At 44.1% G+C, this 22,921-nt stretch overlaps 1 protein-coding gene across 2 annotated transcripts in view; it reads right to left on the bottom strand.

The window, feature by feature from the left end:
• Window positions 1-22,196, bottom strand: part of inpp5a (inositol polyphosphate-5-phosphatase A) — a 127,083-nt gene extending 104,887 nt beyond the window's left edge. For both annotated transcript variants that reach the window (XM_076742611.1, XM_076742610.1), the window contains exon 1: window positions 21,662-22,196. In XM_076742611.1, the coding sequence (XP_076598726.1) occupies window positions 21,662-21,739 (78 nt within the window). In that variant the 5' untranslated portion in view covers window positions 21,740-22,196. The remainder of the gene's footprint in view (window positions 1-21,661) is intronic.
• Between the last annotated feature and the right edge of the window lie 725 nt (window positions 22,197-22,921).

Below are 22,921 nucleotides of genomic sequence, written 5' to 3'. Positions count from 1 at the left end.
TTGATGGAAATAAAATAGATAAAAACATTATTTATGGTGGTAAAATAATTCATAGATCTGCAGTTTTTTCAATCGGCGCAAAGAGGACTAATTCAAGACTTGCTGGTCCTGCTCTAGAGCCAAGTTAGGCCCGATGTTTCAAGCTTATCCTCAGAAACAAGGAACTGTGTGCCGTATAAAACAGTATAAAACAAGGCCACATCAAGTCTGCTGAGTTCTTTTATTGCTATACTTTAATTGCTTGATAACTTGGTGTCTATTCTGAGTTCAGGGCAAAGGTTACAGCAGGAGCTTCATGTAAACTGCATCGTTCCATGGCAACTGCAAAACTGTCTTTCACAATAAGAGACATCACAATGGAAATGACAGCACATTGAACAACACTACTGGATTTTTAAAGACATGGAAATTCAATTATTTCCCAATATTCTTCAAGACTTTCCAGACCTGTACATTTTTCACACAAAAGTAGAAAATAATCCAATTAGTCCATATGTCACTTTAACCAATGTGCTGCACGAAACAGAGTTTTAGATTTGCTTCTGGACAAGTGTTCCTCTACTTGTAGGGACACACATCCACATCGGCTGGGCCACTGCACTTTCCACTTTCACACTTCCAGCGAAGCAGCTCATTAACAGCGGCGGTCTGAGGTCGTACTGAAAAACATCCATGTCGGAATGAGTGCATCTTCACTGGAAAAGAAATAAAAACGCTCAACTTTTACAAGCTCCAGACTGTTTCCTGAAGAACCAAACATGTTCCGCATTGGCATCAGTAATTGAGGGATCTAATAAAATGATGTTCAGGCCTGGTCATTGTCACTGTATGTAGAATGTCTTGTAAACTCAAGTAATAACCCGTAAAGCATCTCAAGCAGAAGGGCATGGAAGCATTGTGTATTATTGGAAAATGAGCAAATGTAAGCTGTGGGTTTCTACACCATCATTGACTTATCAGCTGAGCAGCCAATAAGAAAATTACTTGTCTTTGTATCGAGCTGAAAATTCGTTCTATCTGAGATTTAACAGCCATGTCAGATGCAGTGCAGAAGGTTAATCCTTGTGTTTACTTTGCTCCCGCTGGGGTAATTCAACAGAAGGAGCAGAGCCGGGGCCTATGCTGCACTGCAAGTCACATGATCAAGGAACCCAACAAAGAGTCTATCTGCACAATATTTATGATGCACAGAATCTTGCCAATGTTTTTCCAAAAATAACTTTGTTGCCATCATCTGCTCTTTTCCCAAGAACCTTTGGGGTTTTCCTAAAAAGTAACATGACAAAATATATTTAAACCTTTGGCTGCTTGACTCATTTATGACTCTACAGCACTCACACTACTTCATCTTTGAAGTAGTGTGTAGTGAAAAACACAATCCAGTCAGCTTGTGGGAGTCATTTGTGTGGTGGAGATTGGTCAAAGGATCAGTCTAGGGGTTCCAGCACAACTTCACATATTTGTAAAATTCTTAAGCCTTGAAGGATCGAACACCAGCAACACATGCAGCATTGAGAACAACTTCATTATGAGGCTGACGTGTTTCAGCCGATGCCTCGGGGTCACCAGTGTGGCCCTCATCAGCTGACTCTAATGGAGGCCACTGGCCTCATGCGTCATGGAGCAGGGAATCCTCAAAATCCAAAAGGTTACTTAGGTACTGGGGGGCACATAAACCACCCATTATCCGATAATGAGGGCTTTTCTGTGAAGGTTTCATAGAAGCTGCAGGAAATGACAGTGTGAGGAAAAGTTCAAATTAAGGACGTGTAGAACTGTGATGACTAGTCATTAAACAACTGAGAGAAAATCAATCTGCAAAAATTTTGATAATTGATTGGACGTAGTTTATCAATCAAAACCTCCAACCATTCTCTCGTTGAAGCTTCTCCAATGTCAGGATTTACTGCTGTTCTCTGTTTCACATCATTGTAAACTGAGTATCTTTGGATTTTGGACTGTTGGTCAAACAAAACAAGGCATTTGTTTAAGGTGAGTTAGTTTAACTGAAGTTCTTTCCTGAGCTTGGATATTTTAACTTGACTCAAGGTCTACTTAACAGTTTTTTCTGGAGCTTTGACGGCATCCCAAGTCATCCTTGGCAGATAGCGTTTGGTCAGATTCAGAGGGGGGGACTCTGAGAGGGTTGAAGGCTCTGGAAAAAGCTAATAGTGGACCTGTAGTTAAGATGTTCTCTTCTTTTTTTAATCAATAAAAGAAATTCAGAGTCACAGACTTTCCATTTGCCTCTGGGAAACTGTGACAGGTATTTTGACATTTTGCAGAGTAAACGATTCATCAGCTAATCAAGAAAATATTCAGTAGCTGAAGCCCTAAACATTTATTTACGTTTATTATCAAGCATAATCAGCTACTGGATTGTTGAGAAGCAAGCAGAGTCCCTGAGATAACTCTCACAAAGCACACTGTAATACTTTATGTCAGTAATGACACAAACATCTCCTGCAGCAAGAAGTTTCAGACATCATAAATGCAAGTTTGCAGCTAAAATTTGCACTGACAACTGACATCTGACAATTACCGCATGTTCCAACAAACATTACAATACAGTATTACTGCACAGCTGCTCATCAATAACAACAAAAAGTACAGGTAGTGCCTCTAACAACCGGTGAGGTGCTCAATTCTCGGATGGCATAAGGACATCCTGAGGGGCATGATCAGACTGCTTCCGCTCACATTTTCAAAAGGAGGATTCAATCTGCAGAAAGGACATACTTAGAAACATGTATGCATAATTTAGCAACAGAAGAACGGGAGAGAGAATTAGGCTGTCACAGATTCAACATAAAAAGGCTGCTCCAGTTTCACAAGCTTTGAAAAGTCACTCAGATGCCTCACATCTCCAGAGGCATCTGCACAGTAACGTTTGATGAGGATGGGGCTGCTTTTCTGACTTCTGTTTTGATGTGTGCATGTGTTTGTGTGTAAGTTTACAAGTCTAAAATTGATTCTGATATCGATTCTGGACTTTGTGTCTCAGTGTCAGAGCCCATTACTTCTATCGATTCCACAAAACCAAGGAAAAAGCCACTTTAGGTTCATCCTGAGTGACCTAAAAAGACAAATGTCACAGCAACAGCAAACCTAAGAAAAGCCTTTTACTCTGGTTATATGAATAACTGACATGTTATTAGCGTACTTGCATAAACCACAGTGTCAGAATGGGGCTCTGACAGCAGTTTTTGGGTCTTCTGTACATCATCAAAGGTTAGCCTAGAGGGATGAAGCCTGCATGTAAATGAGGCGGTAAATATTTAGGCATCCATAAATCAATGTTAATTAGCATCTTAAACGATATACTGACAGGTTATGTGTCAGGACAAAGTGTAACATGTCTTTGGAGTCAACCCAAAAACAGTTTAAGTTGTTAAATATAGAAACTTGAAGCAATACAGAGACTCCCTGTTGAGCGTAAGTAAGTCTAATTTTGACCCACATTTTGATCCTGAATTAGAATCCTAATGGCAGCATGATACACACAGCGAGCTCTGTCAATGAGTGTGCAGAAAGCCAGAATAATCTCTGGCTTAGCGGAAAAAAGAAAATATAATCACCCTGCAATCTGTTTCTGTGTGACAACAGCATGTGATTACACCTATAATACAAAGGCCTGTGACCAGTGTCTGTGTGCAGAGCGTGTGATTTGCCAAAGCCATGTACGTGAGCCTTGATCAGCCCTGATCATGATGGCAAATGAAGTCCTTGTGAACTACTATCGAGCAAGGAAGCAACAGGAAATGGTTATGAGTAGGAGGAGGTGGAGAGACAACGCACTGCCTGTAGTGCAAGTTGGGTTTCCTTCAGGTGGCGGCACATATTCTACTTCCTGTACAAGAATCACACTATTCGAGTGATACTGTAACTGTACTGTCGCTCCGCTTCTGTCTCTCTTGGGGTCATCAGATCACCTCTACATCATCAGTCTCCCTGTTTTCTCTCTCTGTCCATGTTGTCCTCTGCCCCCTTGGTTGGCTCTTTTTGTTTTTTTTTTTGGTCTTTCCTTCTTGCCGTTGTCTGTTGTTATCTCGCGACGCTCTCCTGCACACAGCATCCTGTTTGCACTGGGGCAGGACAAACATTGTCTCTGTGTGACGCTGAAGACATTTCACAGGCTATCACGTTTTCAGCATGGGCCCGATATCTCTATAATTGGGTTCTTCCTGCTGTGGGAGTGCTTTAGAGAGAGTGAGAATGGAAAGAAAAAAAGAGCGGAGGAAAGAGAGTGAGCAACAGGAGGGGGGCCAAAGAAAGGTCAGTTTCCATTTCCACCAGGACCCCATTAAAACGTCTCAGAGACGCCCCTTTCTGTCATCTTCCGTGTACTATGTAGAGCAGAACGATCAACGTGGGGATCCGTGCCACACAGAAAATAGGTTAAATCCATCATAGTTCATCAGGCAAGCCCAAAAGTGGACAAAGCAGACTCTCCCCCCCCCCCCATCCAACAGAAAGAATGTCCAAAATATGTCCAAATGAAGAATATATCTCCCATGTGGACCTCTCATTTAATGGGTCCCCCCGGCATTGACCTTCAAAGAGTGCCAGAAAACCAGACTTCCAAAATAAACAGCGGAGAGGGTGCTGGATTTCCACAACACGGTGCCCAGGCCCGAACCCAGAGTAGATGAGTCACGCCTCAGAAACACCACAACAGGCCTCAGCGGTTAAAACTTGGGCTGGACGTAGACACTGGACACACGACAAGCTTGTTAAAGATGGCTGGCCATCTGCTGAAGCAGCTGAAATGTACGAGTGAAGGCTCCAGCTGTGCGTAGAATCTGTATGTGAGCGTTTGGGTGGTGGTATTTAGACAGTTGATGAATAACAGAGTTATCACCTGGCCCTGCAGCTGAACTCTTCCTTCACTTTCACCTCCTCTCACTTCCTGTTTTAAGTATTCTCTGGGGCTCCTCCCCGGATATTTTAAGAAATTTCCATTTGCTCTCACAAACATCGGCGCACAAAGTGATGTAGCTCACCTGCACGGTGAGTTCCATCAGTTACCCCTTGTCACAGTAATGTGTATTAATCTGGAATAATTTCACAATCCAGTTTTGTAACTTTCTCATGAAGTGACATCACAGAGTAGCCAAGTTGGGAAAGTGACGAGGCCAGCCTACATTTCAGAGGATATTTCAAGTGTGTCATATAGTTGGCAGCGTGCGGAGTTATTAACTTATTTTAGAGTCAGAGAACAAACCTAGGAGCCATGTAGGTCATCTGAAAGACAGAAGGAGAGGGGGCAGAATGAGATATGAAGCCATGGCACTATAAGATGAATAAGTGTCCCGCCATGTGAGTAACGCAGAGGAATATAATGTCACTCAGTTGAGCTATTTAAACAGATTTTTCTCTGCATAGTGAAGTCACAAGTACAGTTAAGTTGTTTGATCTTTGGCACATGGTTTACTGTGACACGACCATTTAGTGGTGCTTTGAGTTAAAGGCTAACAGCTACATGGTGACAATGACAATGCTAGCAGAGGCTAGATGCTCCACAATAGGTCAGGTGGTCACCAAAGTCAGTAGAATTCATCCTCTGAGGACCATAAATGCCTGTACCAAAAGGAGATGTTGTATCTTGGAGATGTTGAGATATTTTACTGAATAAGAAAAAACCTACTAGTCTACTGGTGGTGTTAAATGGAAAGTCAGAGAATCACCAAAGTCATTTGGATTTATCCTCTGGGCACAACAATATGTCATGGCTGTCCAATAGTTGTTGAGATATTTCTGTCTGGACCAAAGCAGCAGACAAACCAGCCAACAAAGCCATTCATAGAGACACACATCCCTCCTTTCTTTCTATGCACATTCTGAACAGTACATTATCTAATATCCACTCAACACTAAAAATATATGCTGTATGTTCTGTACTCTGATCTATTGTGCGTCTGTCTTATTGTAGCCAGCAGCAGCAAAACAAATCAACCTAATTTACTCTCATCCGAAGTGTGAGTTAGTATTCACACATCTAGCCAGACACTGAGGAATGAGTGTAGTCCACAAGTGGAAACCCAAACACACATAGTGCTGTAGATCATACAGATGAGTGGGGGCTGTGATGAGGGCAGACACCGAAAACAACAATGATCCCCTGAACAAAGATAAACAATTTGGGGTTGAGCAGACAGCAGAAACTGAACGCTGCGCTGCCTGAGATCTATCTCTATCCACAAAATGATTAACTGTTTTCAGGCCTTCATTTTCTGCAACAGTGTCCTTGCCGTCTGTCGAACGACATCTCCCTTTAGACTGCGGCGGGTCTCGCCAAACACCTCATCAGTTTCACAGATGCAACCATCCGGATCCCTGTTTGCTTCGGCCTGTTCCCATTCATCACCTGATACATCTAATCACATCTCCCGGGCAGTCCTGTCACTCTCTGGTGACCTTCCAGCAGAATAAGGTCCGACAAAAAGACAGGATGAAATGGGGCAATACACACACACACACCCACACACACACCCACACACACACACACACACACACACACACAGGATAAGGAGTGCAGACTGGTCATCATGAGAGACGTGTAAACAGGAATTGAGAGACACAGTTCTATGTAATCTCGCTGTTCCAGATGCAAAATTCATATAAACTCACAAACACTGTTTGCCTGGACACACAGCACACACTCTATTGTCTCGAACAAAAACTAAACTGTTTGGGCAAAGCACACTGAGTCACACAGACAGGTGCAAAACGCCGTGTGCCCAGACTCACCTTCACTTTCCCACGTGTGTTAAGGGGACGGTCTACCAGCAAACTAACAGCAAACTAACGGCACCATTACAAAAATCTATCTGGGCTCTACCACTCTACCGTACTCCCATTTTTCATGTTTCCATAGGGTGTCCCTACCTAAACTTTCTTCAAGCACCAGGAAAATGTCCAGTGTTAACCTGCCATCCCAGCTGTTGACACGGTTTCATTGTCACCAAATGTACTGAGACCTGTATTCATTTAGCTTTGAAGAGGAAACTAGAAGAACGATGGACTGGAAAGGCCAGACCCAGAGCAGCATCTCCAGCCACCTATTTTCTTAAGTGCCCCTTCACACAGCACTTTACCACGTTCAGCAGCCAATCAGATAAGACACTCGCTCGGACTCTCGTGTCTCACTGTCACTGTGTTTGAATCCATGTGTGCAAACACGAATGTGTGAGCACAAAGGAAGGAAAAACCCAACGTAACCCAATGTGCTTGGCTTAGTGCTGATGGTGCAAACACACGGTACCTTTCACTCCAGTGAGCCATCGTTTTTTCAGCATATTTAAAGAGAAAAAAACACAGTCACTGAGCACTTCCAATGGAGGAGACCAGTGGTCAAAGGGCAACTTGAAAAAACTGGGTTATCCAGATTGACAAAGTTGTGGCCAAAGAGAATCTTACATCCCTGAGAGGTGGCTCAGAAGATGAACACCTGCATACGATGAAAAAAGCCTGACAGGTTTGTGGAATGACTGACATGCAACCCCTTGTTTACCTTCAGATAATAACAGGTCTGCTGCAGAGCTGGAGCTCTGAGTAGAGATGCTGCTATTCAGAACAGCAGGACGGACAGGCTTCAGACTCCCTCTGCTACCATCCCTGCTCATTTCAGTACGTGGCCTGAGGCCCCAGGGCCTGTTGCAGTCATGTATTTTTGAGTCATATGCTTAACCCTGACCCTAACCCTAACACTAACCCATTACTAAGACCATGTCACTGTAGATACTGAAATGAAAGACTTGAAGTTAACTGAAATCTTAGTCTACTGATTACTACCGGTAAATATCAGGATGAAGATGAGTGCAACAGGAGGAGACATAACTTGGCCAGGGGTGTAAGGGTCAACAGCACACTGCCTGTTAAACAGCTTAATGTCCCTACAATTCCCATCTCGATCTCTAGATATAAAGATTATGCAGATGTGTCACATGAGGAAGCAGCCAGGCGATAGTTTTTAGCTCTGTTTACAAGACAGGAGCACAAACCAGATGCCAAACCTTGTAAACCCTTGTACTATTTTGCGTCTGACAGTTTTACGTCTACTGGACAGCTTTAAATAAGTACATCATTTTTCTGCGCTTCAGTGGTACTGGAATGTTTCTGCAACCCAACGGACTCACTAAGCACGGCTTGTGCAGGAACATACATTTAAGATTTTTACTTAAACATCTGACACAATTTCCGTCTGTCACACAGCAGGTGTATGAATGTACTCCTTTTTCACAAGGCTTGTGTCTTACCTCTTTAACTAGCCTCTAGCTGGCCTAATTGGCTCATAAAAACCTGTGAGGCAGGCAAGGTAGAGATGGAACCATCTGTTCAGCTGGTATGTGGACTAGCATCTCAGGGCTGGTCTGTCCAATGGAGCTGGAGACACAAATGGACACTTGTCTAAAGGGGCGCTGACAGGCTGCAGGCAAATGGCCAGGGCAACCCTTCAGACAAGTGTGTGTGTGTGTTTGTGTGTGTGGCAAAGTGTGACCTCGCCCTCCTTTTATCTACCGCCTGTCAAATGAGCACTTAAATCACTGTTGGACTGTCCACCTCTGTTCAAATCCACGCTCTTTCATCGGTGAAGCCGAGTGAAGCGCAGACACACTGACAGACACACCGCTGATGCAGCACAGATGCAGATGTGCTGCCGCTGAAAGACAGCAAAACAAAAACAACAGTGCAATTTGGAATGTTGGCGCTGAAGGAACTTTGCCACAAAAAGCACCAGGAAGAGCATGATTTAGACAAGTCAAATCCCAACTTGCCCCTTAAATACCCAACCCCCAACTGATTTATTGTCTCCTTTGGTAAATGTCTCACTGTTTTTGGGTGAGGCTAAATACTTAACTGTCACAGTTTCCCAGGGCTGGGACCAAGGGACCTTTTTCCGGCAACACCAGAAAGAAATAATAGGATGTCTTGGACAAAGATATAGTTGTGGTTGACGTCTATATATAGCCTCCAGAGGAGAGGCAGAAGTGGTGGGTGAGATGAGGGAGGGTCTGCATTGTTCGAGCTGTCCGGAGTGGAAACTTTACTGTCGGTAGTGGAAGACCGAGTGATAACCCTCTGCAAAGGCCAGGGATGATAAGGCAGCGAGGGGGACCACACACACACAGGAACACACACACACACGACTCCGCACAAATACACACGTATGCACTGGAAAACTGGCAAAGGCCCAGTGACAATTTGAGAAACAAAGGGGAAATCAGCAGGGAGTGGTCATACTCCCACCCAGCTGTTCATGACTCAGGCACATCAGCGCCGTCGACGAGACCCCTGAAAGAAATCGTGCACAATGTTTGGGTGACAACACATTTTTTTTCACCATCATATAAAAATCGCACAGGTGTAAATAATAAAACTAAAGGTGGCTGAATTCCATTTAGCTTTTCAGCGTCAGTGCTCCAATATTGCACACACTGGCTCACTGTCACACTGCCATGGCTTACTGGCACACTTGAATCGGACGGAGCCAGCGTTAATGTGATTAGTAACACCTACACTTTGCAGTTTTCGGATGAGGTTTAACGCCATCAAGAGCCAACAGTGAAAAGCCTCGTAGCTGATCTCACTTTTGATGCATGGTGTGCATGTGCTCCTTTGTGTCACAGTGATTACACACTCCAACAAAAAGGAAAGTTAAGTTTCCTTAAGATGCTACCTCTACCTACCTATTCATATAATATGTTTACCACCTTATGCAATAACTGGAGAGTTATAAGGCAATCATTACCCGTTCATATACTAGTTACAGATGCTCTGCATTGTAATTGTGATAAATAACTAAAAATGATGGTCCTATGTGTCCTTGCACAGAGCATGACGCACATCTTATACTTGCTGACGCAAAGACAGTGTAAGACAGACAGTTCAGCTTCACAGTTCAAAGCTAAGGTGTTTCACTGTTCCATCGGTTTTTGGCTAAGGGAGATTTTAAAAAACAGCACATTCAAGGTCCTCTGTTCTAGGCCTTCATTTTCTGCAGAAGTGAGGCTGAGAGTGGGAGGACTAATGATGCTGTAATTAAAGCAGACGCCAAGCTGCAACACCACAGCAGCTTGCTAAGGAGTAACACTCAATATCAAACCCGCCTCCCCGTGCAGCTGGCCCTCTTTCTGCATCTGAGGGAAGAAAACAACATGAGCATTCTGGATGCAGCAGCAACAGCCACAAAACAAGTATTCCCATGTACAAGTGCAATAAATACAAAGCTGAGACTCTTTGGAGTGCCATGTGACATATAACAGGAGCTATCAAGCTATTTCAGTAGAGACGGAGTGCCAGCAGTGTGCATTAGTGTGTGTGTGTGTATTATGTATTGCTCTATCAGTGTACATCTAGGCTTGCCTTAAATGGGAACCGGAGGATGTCAAACAGTCAAATACTGATGTTCATTGGGAGGGAGTTTTCCATTATGCCTTAACAAGTTGTTGAGAGAAACCAGACATAGATCTGAGCAATGGACGATACACTTCTGAGCAACGTAACACAGAAAAAGTCATGCATGTACACACTTTTAAATGCATCAAGAATGTGCATTCATGACCAAATCCTATTTATAGAAGTACAGCATAATACCATCCAGGTGCTCTGACCAACTGCATGACTCCAGCCCGGGAAACTTGAAAAACAAGAGGCTAGAGGAAAAGTACAGTCATGAGCATAGTCAGTACCAGGCTCTGCTTAATGACTTGGCCAGACAGTTCTTTTTCAGACTGGGGCCATGGTGGAAAGAAACACAATGGCCTTAACTGGGAAATATTCATCCACCGACTGTACGTGGACCAGAGACAATAAGCACTCTCCATCAAAGGCTTGGGGTTAAATAAACACCCGTCCTGCTGGGAATGTGTGGCAGAGTGTGTATGGGAAAAAGATAAAGGGAGCTGGTGAGCGTCGAGGTCTCTGTGGGAGATAAAGGGTGTGAGAAGAGAGAAGAAGTGCAACCTAGCTGGGGAGCCGTATTTCTCAAAATTAAGAAGCCTGCACAGTAACACAGTAGATTCTCGACACCAGGAGAGAGCACAGCTAGTGAGCTGTGGCCTGCAGGTTAAAGCTTGCTAATGAAGAGTTTCCCCAAGTGTCCAAAATTTACACTTTTGTCTAACCTGCAAAACTAGTTGATCACAGTATGAGTCAGACGACTTTGCAGAGGAGGACCTGACATGTGATGCTCATAATATGTATGCCCTTCAGATATGCTAGCCAGTGTTTCTTTGCAAGATGTGGCTATGCAAGGACAGGCAAATAATTAAAGCGAGGATTTTTAATGCCGAGCGATTCAGAGGTAAGACTCGAGCACAGGCAGCAGGAGGGCAGGGATCTATGGACGGTCAGTTGGGTTTAAGAGGCACAGTCATGTCTGGCATACTGAAACATAGGCTGATGGATGTGAAGTGGTCAGCAGAGAAAACTGCTTAGGGGTTTTCCTGTAAACCATGACGCTTCTTCTCATGTTTACTCAGGGATTACATTATGGCTCCAGTTCTGTCAACATTATACAGACCCACTGATGCACCTGCTGGAACCGGTAATGTAGATGAGGTGCTGCATGACGAAACTTCTGTTAAAGACACTGCGCAACATTATTGGCTTTCTTGCCGAGAGTTACATGAGAGGACTGATACCGTTTTCGTGCCTGTACACTAAATATGAAGCTACAGCCAGCAGCAGGTTAGCTTAGCTTAGCCTGGAAAGAGTGGAAACGGGTGGAAACAGCTAGCATGACTGCACATAATTCTTCTTTCTCATCACTTTTTGTAAAGACACAGTAACATCTTCTATCAACCCGACTGTAACAACAACAACTTCACAGTTTAGCCATCACTGGTGTCAGCGCAACAGGCACTGTCTGACTCGATTTGAGACAACAAAAGCTATCAACAACCAACACTTTAACACCAGCTCAACAAGACAGCCCCTGAAATCATTTGGTAATTCTGGACCTCGCCTCGATCACGTCAGCCATGGCTAGGGGGTTGGTTTGCATTTAACACAGCACAGTTCAAACTGTAAAGAGAAAACTCCGTTCAGGAAACAGATTCCTCAAACGATTCCTGTTTAATGCGACAATGCCATTTCTGAAATAGATTAACTGAAAGTCCAGCACTGCTGGGTTTGTAAAAATGTCCTGAAAAGTCAGTGAAAATCCAGCATGCAAAGCTATCTCTTCCATGTATTCAATCTGTAAAGACATGTGACCAACGCACAACTTTGTGCATCCCTTTTTTTAACACACCCTGCAGCTGCTGGGGATCAGAGCTCCGTGGTGTAATGTGGAGCAGAGCAGGGAGGACGGATATCTCAAGATCCTGCTTCTGCGACAGCGAGCGGCGGCTCCTTTATTTCACAAGTTTGGCTTCTATGGAGATGAAAGAGGCATGAACACTTCTGTAATCATTCAGTTTGTGTGTCTCCCCGGCGGATTCGGTTGCTTGGAGAAAACACAGCAGGACGGAAAGGAAAGCATGTGCATGTGTTCATACGAGCGTGTGACTACAACAAACACAGTAAGAGGTGTAACACTGACATCATCACAGCAGAGCATATGTGAGTGAAGTGGATGTGGATCATAGATAAAAACATAAGTGGACAGAAGGCCTGCTGTTGCTATGCGAGCACTTTAACACACACACACACACACACTTTGGGTTTACAAGATGAAAGTGAGCCAAATTCCTTTGATAAACAGCACTGACGCAAGCTTAAGGACAGCATGTAAACTGTGCTCAGAATTCCAGGTATAAATACCAACAGTTTCATAACACGCCATTAAAAACATAAAAACATAAACCCCCTTCTGCAAACTATCCGACATTAGCTGCTTCTAGAAGATTATCCAAGCCTAGTACGCTGAGAAAATCATAGCTCTGCTTTTGTTCTTACCAAGTATAGAATGTCACATGGTCAGCCTCAACCAGAGTTTGGTTGAAAAAAAAAAAAAAACTGAGAGGTAAGCAAGAAACTGTGAACTTTCCAACCATCTCAACATGTGAACAGAGGAAAATATATCATGATTCTCAACAGAACCAATATGAAATGACTGACAGAGGAGCTACAGTGGCTACAGCTACAACCACCAGCATTTAGCATAACCCTGTCTCTTGGTTTAAATGTGACGCAGCAGACAAGGAGCTGCACTTACAAGAACAAAAAGTCACTGACGCTCTTCTAACGCAAGCAAGAATGAATGAACATTCGATGCCATTAAGTACATTCAACACTCACAACGCACAACTTACACCCTCAAACACAATGAATAACGGGCATGTCTGGACATGGAGGAGCAGCTTGGGAAATCCACACTGTGGATTCTGACATGGAGACAAAGACACGGAGACCTCCTTCAGGTAGCTCCTCTCTGAATGTCAACCTTCAGCAGGAGGGCTGCTGCAGGGCTCACAACACCATGGTGACATAAGCACACTGTGGGTCTGACATATTACCACCTAATCAACCCTATATATGTTAACCCAGTTACTCAAGTAACCAGGTTTTACAGTGATGCATGTAAATGGTATACAGCAAATAGGTCAGATGGCTACAGCTTATACATGAGAAACCATCCTAACATGCCACATTTATTGACCACATTAACGTTGGCTTGGAAACGTGTGCCACAGACCTGCACCACACCACATTCTGATAGCAGCAAAAAGTGGCAGCAGGCAGCATGAATCAAAGGATACACTTAATAACGTCCCCTGTCTTTTGCTGCCGACTTTCATGAGCCTTGTTTATTACTGTAGCTACAGCAACAATCGCCGGAGGTGACTTTTACCTCCTGTACTGAAAGCAAAGATCAAAGTGATTGAAATAAATGTCTCAGATAAAACTGACCAAAGAAACGCATCCTTTGTGGCTGACCGGACCGCAGTGACCTGCAGAACATGACCTAAGACGAGCAGAAACAATAACTTGATACTCAGGTTTTATTGTATTACTGTATGTGGATTTTCATGGGGACTGAACCCCCGCTGTTGTCTCTTTAGGGAATCTTATGAATGAGTCCTTTCCTCATCAGTGGGGGGGGGGGGGTTGTCCCTCTCTGGCTTTCCCATCCTGGATAATTATGGCTCTTGGAGTGTACCCAAGCTTCCCTTGCTCGGCGTCGACACTCCCACCCTTATCCCAGTTCCTTATCTGGGTCCGATGGGGCCTGGCTATTCATTGTCCCGCTCTGCTCGCGCACACATTGTCAAATCCTCTCGAGCGGGGTCAACGAACTCCGGAAAACATTGGCTGCGTCGACAAACCGTAAAAACCCTGTCTCATGTTTTATATCAGAGAGAGTTGGTGTGCGTGTCTACTACATGTATGAGTTCCTCATTTCCCCTGAGAGACCCCCACTATAAACTCTCCTGTCTGGTTGAGTGAGTGGCTGCTTATTTTGCTTGGTAAGAGCAACAGCTCAGGCCAGCCAGGGGAGACAGATCATCCTCCACATCAGCAACATGATCGTGTCCACACGTCTGCTGGTTTGGGTCCGTTTGGGGGGCATGGTGACCTGACTCAGCCACAGGGAAAACAGCCGGATAGGCTCAACGTTAGCGCTAGTCGGTAACAACAGCTCACTAGCTTCTCTCTATTTCCCCTGTACTGGGCTCTGTTCTCAGGATTGTGCATCATTTCATTCCATTAAAAGTCACTAATGGAGCAAAAGGTTCACAGTTTATTCAAAGCATGTATGTCCTCCCTTGACTCTGGTCTGCAAACCATTCTTTGTTTTTGAATGAGTTTATATTCTTCCAGAGGAGCGTTAAAAATAAAACTGGAGTCCCACATTTAGGACTGTCTGTTCCCTCAACAGTCAGCCCTTTGAAGACAGCCTGCTATTGGTCACCGGTGTGGATTTGCTTGTCAGAGTGAGCCAAAGTTGAACTCCCCTGGCCCTTGCTACCTAATCCACCGATTATGGATTTCACTGCCGTTTTAAACAATAGTCCAGATTCTAAATAACCACTACTCCACACTCGACACACTGTTCAAATAATAGATAAAAATAAAAGAACCAGACCCTAGCTGGTAACAGAAGTGGTGACATAATGTTACCTAATGATTTTGTATGGTATTTTGGCGTCATGGTGATAGGCTGAAACAAGTCAGCGAGTCTGGCACACATTCCATCATGAGAGCGACGGGCTGTGTGAAGAAAACCCAGAGCACCGAGTGACGCAGACAACAGGGCTTACCTCTCATAACAGACAAAAACTGGCCCTCAACTTTTACCCCCAGTGAAAGGCTGGAGTGGTTGTGGGAGGCAGAGTGGCCTCCAGCTGCAGGGCTTTCCCTAACAAACATCTTTCTGCTTCCAAAATGAGCTTTTAATGCAAATGAAATGACCATACATGCAACAGCACGTAACATGCAAAATACACAATATGCTTCACATTGTGTGATTGATTGACAACACCACAAGAGGAACACTCACACCACATTCACGACACCCTTCCTGTCAATCCTGATCACAGAGCTGTTAAAAAAAGGGCCTTTGCTACAGCTTGTTGATCTCATGCACGCAAAGAGTGATACAAAGGAAACGGCCAAATATTTTGAAAAACCACTGACTTTTCTCCCATCTACCATTTCCTCACAATCTTTAATGATACGGATGTTTTTTCAGTACTCGTAAAATGCCATCAAATGCTGCTGAGCATATATCACCCAATCAAATTGATTATTAGATATATATTACCAGTGTCAGGTACTGGTTTTGCCCTGTCGCTGCCTGCTGGTGGCAACGTTCAGCTCTCTCCAACGTCTTTTCCTTTTTAAATTCTAATTCCGTGTTATGACAGGATGGAGGAGGGCAGAGCAGGGAGAACACCAAAATAGCATCATCTGATCTTTCTTTCATAAACTTTTCCACTCCTGCAGCAACACACGGGAACAGACTTTGGCAGAGGAAGAAACGCAAAAATCGAGCTGTCAGATGAAGTATTTAGTCACAGTCCCTGCTGCTAAGTGTGTCCTCATAAAACCTGAGCTGAGAAAGCTGCGGAAAACACGGCGAGCTGGACGCAAAGTGAAGACTTGATATGAAGAACGAAGCTATTTTCACATTGTTAGCTTCCTCCACTTCAGCCCCTTATCAACACCGCCTCACGTCTGCTATCACACATTTGCACTACTATGGCCAACACTAAAAATACACATCCTGAATGCTCAATTACATTATTCAGTTAGGGAATTCACTACCATTGGCCATGTGACTGGAGGCTAAATATAGCTTCTAGAGTCTATGCTGGCTGCAGTAACATCTTCACATGTTTACAGGGTAAATACTTTGTAACCACACTGTTCCTCACCACTGATGTAGAGGAGTGCACCACACACACACACACACACACACACACACACACACACACACACACACACTGTATAATAGTCATTGAGGCCAAAATACAGAGAGCAGTGTATGCATAGCGTCCAGGTTTGAGACAGGAATTTCTTCCTGCTCTGTTCTATCTTTGGCGGTGTAAATATGCCAGCTCAGTGGGGTCCGGGCTGCGATAGCCTGAGCTAATGAGCTGCCAGTGGACAGGAGAAGGAGAAACAGAGACATGATGAAAAATAAGTTGGAAGACCAAACCCGCAAGGGGGGCTATTCATAGCAATCTATTGCATCACCATATGGCCATCTTGGCTTGGCAAACAGGAGGTGTATGTAATCAAAAGCAGAGTAGTTGTAATCAAAAGAAAACCACAGCCAGTGCCCGGTGTTTACTGCAATGAGAGCACTTAAGGAGAATGCAGGAGCCATCATTAGGATAATATGAACAGAGAGGACATCTAGCCACATAGTCTTCGAAAGCAGGGCAACACATCGGCTTACACCCTCAGCAGTAACAGCTAGCTGGAGAGTTGGCATCGGTCTGTCAGATTTTAATCATGTGGATTAATCCAACCAAGCTTTCCACTGGAAAGTCTCCAAAAGTCATGATATGATCTCTCAGTTACTGTCAGCAAGCCACATTCAGTCACCACCACCACCACCATCGCATAATGTGCGAGGACGCTGACTTCACATGTGTAGTTTGTTTCATCTGGACTGAACCAGAGTTGATAAGGTTACTTTTTTGTTAGGTTTGAAGGGCGCAAATGCAAGCAAACCCAGGCCTGTGACTGACATAAATGTTTGATACAGCGAAGAGGTTTTGGGTGGTGAACGATGCTATATCAACTGGATTCCAGTCCTTGCAACTTAACGAAGCGTGATGGACATATCTGCACAGGCTTGTCAGACGTCAATGTCAGGTAAGGAAAACATGAATTATAGGTCGTAGCTTGCGAGCAGCATTTGTTACATTCTTCCAAATATGAATTCCAATGGCCAAACTGTCCATTTTGGAGTTGTTTTAGTAGATTTACCTTCACATTTCAAGAACTACACCTCCGTCCTCTTTCAAAACAAAGCGTGCACCTCGGGCGTCATGGTGCCTGTATTTGGTGACACCCAAGTCCAGCCACCATGGTTTCCACCTGTTTAAACATACCAATACCAAAAGGAAAACACTCCAGCCCTCTCCAAACATATTTGATATGAACATGCCCACACACTGGCCTGACTTTCCAACTAGAGTTCATGCAGAGTGACAGTTAACTAATGGGCATAACTCTGCTCCACCATCAACTTCAGGCTGAGGCATCAGGACATCTATGGCGTGAACTGTCTGTAAGGCTGCCAGTGGAGAAAAAAAAGCTACGTATTCATTCATTTATTCATTCATTTGAGCACTCACTCTCATTGTGGCTCTTTTCCTGTGCTGGCCATTAGCAGGCATGACAACTGTCACTGTTGACAGGAAGCAAAATGTTTCATTGGCTTCATCTATGAACTGTACACTGCAGGCTGACTTTGGATCGGGAATCCCACAGGACCCCTGGGAAACCCACAGTGGCTTCCCACTGAGCCTTCAGGATGGGAACGGATCATAAAACCAAGAGTGGGGAGTGGATATCGTAAGGCTTGCTGGGACTATGCATAATGTAGGATCATGCCAACATGTAGCATTCTTTGCTCGGCATAAATTAAGAAAACTTGTCACATGGGAGGCCCATTTTTGAGTGCAAGTCACGGATTCTAAACATTATCACTCAAACATTAAACTTAAAAGCTGCATCTAGCAAAGGACGAGCAACACTCAGCATGATTGAAGCGAGACTAAAAGTGATGAAAAAGGACAGGTTTGGATGAGAAAGAGAGGGCAGAACCGTTCAGTTTAGTGTGTGGGGTTTCACGTGTACCACCGCGTGTCTCCCTGTTGTCTTCCCCGTACATCTGAGTGGATGCTGTCACTCTATTTGATCAAGTCAGCTTTAAAAAAACGGAACCTGCAGTTTTTTAGCCTGACTGGTTAACTTATTGAAAAAGTAAACAAGCAAACAGACAATCCGGCTCTCAGCTGGAGGGAGGCTTTACCTTGGAAACACAGAGAGCATGTGAGACTCAACAAAAAGCAAATAATGGTTAACTGTTGACGGTGGCCCATTTAAAAAACAGGGGAAAAGCGATGTTTGCCGTCATGATTAGATTCACTGAGGATGGCTCAGAGGGCCAACGATGGAAATGGAAATGACTTGAGCTTGAGAAAGACTATTTGTCTTTTGCTTTAGATGTTCAAACAGTCACTGATAACTGGAGTCAAAATGGAGTAAATGACACCACGAGGCTGACCTGCAGGCGGGATGTTTTAACATCAAGGCACCAGTTTAAATCACCATGCACGGGACATGAGTGTATTCAAATACAGTACGAGTGATCTGAGATTATTTTCCTTACAAAACAGACAGACACTGGTACAAGTAGAGCGGGTGATTCATTGAATCTTAGTTTCAATTATGTTTCCAGCTGATGTATTATATATATATTATATCATCATGACTGTCATCAAAAGACATTTATTTTTTGTTTGTTTTTCAGTTTTATTATATTTAAAGTTCAAGGAAATCCACTGTTAAAAAGAGTTTTACTAGTAAATGTATTTATCATTAAATTAATGATGCTTCCAGAGTCATTGAGTAATCGCATTAAATAATCATGTCTCAACATTGGCCAAAATAATCGTAATTATGATTTCTGCCATAATCGAGCAGCCAGACAGTAAGACAGCAACTACAGGACTGTGTGACTTCACAGTTGAAGCAGGCAGAAAGACTCGTGGAGCTGCAGGTTCTCTCCCTGAGTAAGTCATATTTGCTAAAATTTAAGAAAAGGACAAACAAGCTTCAGTGTTTTTATTAAAAGTATGTGCATAGACATGTGCCTTATTGCAGTAATTTGTCATTTGAAATTTCTGTTCCACTTAAACTGTGCAAATCAAATCTGGGCACTATGAGAGAGTACAGAACAGCAATACAGTCTAATGTTACCTGTGTGTAATTTCTACAGTTGCTATATGCTGAAGGCATCTCAAGTTCACACAAAGAATGCAGAATTAAAGCGAGCGTAAGTACAAGTCATAAAGTCAGCCAACCGGCACACTAATATCAATTCAAATGAGCAAACATGAGCCACCATAAGCTACAGGCCAGACCAGACCAAGAAAGGCTCCAGCAGCAAACCCTGAATGTATTGATTAGTGAAAGGGTGTGTTTTATCATCTAGGAGTTCAACTTTTCCTTTGAGAAATTCCGAATGTGCCATTTCTGCTTTCAAAACATACAGACTTGGTATGTACAAGCACTCATATCGCTGCCAAAATAACATTTAGCACAACTTTCCCACGAGGCCTTCAGCTTCAGAAAGCACAGACCAAACCGACTTCACGCTTGTGTCCACTTTGCTCTCTGCACTCACAAACCTGAGGATACAAACCCAGAGAGGCATAACAGCATATAATAACATCACCAGCCGATCATAAACTCATTGATCAGATCTTGACACCTGTCCACACGCATCTTGTCCTCTTCATCTTAAAGCGCCTCTTTCTCTGACACCTTTAATGACCCGGGGAAAAAAAATCTGTGTGTATCTTAAATTAAGTGCTTTAATCAATACTTGCAGAGGGGCACTCCTTGTTCAAACACACCACGACTGCACGTTGAGGCTGTTAAAATTGTGTTTACATTTGTGACTGCAATGGCTGCAAATAAAAGAGCCTGCAGGCATGCAGCTGGAGTTGTAATGAGCAAAGAAAAGCTACAAAAAGGGCATTTTCCATAGAGATTAAACTATAGGAGGTGAGATGGGAATATACCTCCAACACAGAGGCCCTGATGCCTGTATTGTATATTGTACCCTGTAAGATCAGGGTCGGGCTATACAGCCTTAACGCAGAAACTTCTCATCTACAATGAGCCTAACAGTGAAAAAAAACTTGAAAGGCAGCTCACAAAGACTTCATTCACTCATATATGCATCATAGGGGCTGCCAAAGCACTATGGACTATAGATAGCCTCGTATATGACCAGGAAACATGCTCTAATGTGCATTTTGGCACAGTCTGTTAGAAGTCTGGTGAAGAAAAAAAGAATTCACAAGACAACCAAAGCATGCTGCTTGAGAGAGGCGGGCTATTTATAGGCTTACTCCTGTGAGGGAGACCGCTCTTCCCTCATGTTTGGGATCAGCTCTTCACATGAGTGAAAGGAGGGAGGAAGAGGGGGGACTCTCTATTGACACAACACTGAAAGTGACACAAAGTGTTTGAACTTCAAGCGTTTCATTGAAACTGCTACAGTGGCCACCATAATTAAGCGCCAACAGGCACCAAGCAACAGCCTAACACGGAAACAGCCAAGAGTCCAAAATACAATAATAGTCATAGATATCATTGAGGAGGCCTGACACACCTATTTTCACACAGAGCATGCTTTTGCTTTCTTCAGTCAAGCAAACAAGTGGCTTTGTCTGGAGCGAACATTTGAGCGCTGCTTGTTCTCGTAATGATGCAAATAGGATGCTGGTGGGTCCACACTCTCGATAGGCATCAGTGTTGTTCACAAGCGTGCCTCCTCCAGCAAACTACCTGCCTCTCGTTCAGTGAGACACTGCAGGGCAGCCCTGATGTGAAAGACGAAGAAGACCTAGCTGCTGCACTGAATGTTGCAGAAAAACTCACATAGGAGGTGAGCAAGCAGCATCTCCAGCACTGCAGCGGTCCACTGCATAAGGCAAGCAACCACAAATACCAGTAAACTTCTATTCCACTTTCATAGTACTGTGTGGTTTGTGCATACTAAAAAAAAAGAGCTCATTTGACTTAATATAAGTTTGACATCAGCCTTAAATGTGGGTGTGCTGTGCAAAGGTAGACTGCTCCTGCATGGCTGATTCCCTCCGTTACAGGTTGGATGGTCGAGTCAATGCTGCAGCAGGATACACACTGTGATCAATCTTTCAATTGATCCAGAACAGGCAGAAGACGCCAAAGAGAGCGTGGGTCACTGCACGTGTAGAACACAGAACCCTCAACACGCAGAGCTATGGGTCTTTGAGCTCATGGGAGGCCCATGTGTTTATGCGTGAGAGCATAGGTGCAACCGCACGCGACTTGCCACGCACGAGTCGTGACCAGCTGAGACGTTGTCTAGCATAACATGAACACGGAGTTGGCGTCATGAACAAAACACAAGTACAAACACGAGGCTGGTGTGAAGAGACAGCGCTGACAGACAGCGTTTATCAATGGAGAAACTCACGTCCTCGAACAGGGATCCAACGTTGGCTGTCACCAGCAGTATTCCTGTGCCCTGCGCGGCTGTCAGCTTCCCTGCCATAATTCTCTCTCGCAGGTGGGTCGGGGACTTGCACAGCGGACTTTAGAGGTAAGAAGCGGAAAAAAAACAAACAAACAGAAGCCGCCGAATGTCTCACGAAACTGGTTATAAGACTGGGAATCTGCCACTGAAGCCGGGGTTGAGGCGGCTCGGCTGGAGCATATTTTTCAGCAGTGGCCGTGCATCTACCAGGAGTTGCTTTGCAGTAGAGGGTCCGTTGGCGGCGGCGGTTAGCGTGCTGCTTCTCGTGCTACTTTTTCACGTTGAGAGCCATCGCAAAAGTTTCCGTTTTAATCCACGGCGACTGCCCGAGGGCTCTGGTTCATTTCAGCGCCGAGTGTTTGCCTAGCTTTTGTGCAGTGTAAAAGTCTCCCTCCGAAAGCAGGACTCTCTGCCAGGACCATTGCCTTCTCTGTTTAGAGGATAGGCTGGAGTCCTTCACCGCTCTGACGTCACTGTGCCAATGGAAACACGGGGCTGTCTTAAAGGGCCAGCGCACCGTAAACACAGCAGCTCTGACACAGACGCCACGGAGTCCATTATCGGACACAGCTGGACTACCCGATGGTGAGTGTTTGTCTTGTTCAGTTTGTCCTCCTGTGTCGTCCGTCATTAAATCTGCACCTTCAGTTTCTTTTATCATGAAGTAGCGGCTTTTGATGCGCAAACTATTTCAATTTTTCACGTTTTTATATTACATGTCTACCAGTGAAATCTGCACGTTCATGGCATGAATTGATGGAGTATTTTGCATGAAAATATTGCACGGTTGAGTCTTTCGGAACTTTTAATGAACAGCTTCAAGTTTCAGAGTTACCACCTATAACAATGCCGCTTCCTTGCAACAACATATTTGCCAATTGATGCCACATGTCTTTGAGAATGCAACGGGTATGGTTCATATTTGACACAGGCACTCATACCGTGTTTTGCAAAGAGTCATCAGGCTCAAAAGTATTACACTTTACACAATCTTATCCAAATAAACAGCAGACTTGAGCAAAAACACCCACAGCTTCACCATCTGACTCTAACATTTTAAGTATTTCACACCATGGAGTGAAGGACAACATACAGAAAGTTGCAAATGTTACCTTCAAAGTTGCCCTGGTGATTTTCAATCATTGGAGGCACATTCAGCAAAAACAGAGCAACGTGACATGCCTTTTGCAGTCTTTTCAG

Source organism: Chaetodon auriga, chromosome 11, assembly GCF_051107435.1.
Source record: "Chaetodon auriga isolate fChaAug3 chromosome 11, fChaAug3.hap1, whole genome shotgun sequence".
Taxonomy (NCBI): Eukaryota; Metazoa; Chordata; class Actinopteri; order Chaetodontiformes; family Chaetodontidae; genus Chaetodon; species Chaetodon auriga.
The sequence above is the reverse complement of the archived record's forward strand: the minus strand, read 5'-3'. Positions and strand labels throughout refer to the sequence as shown.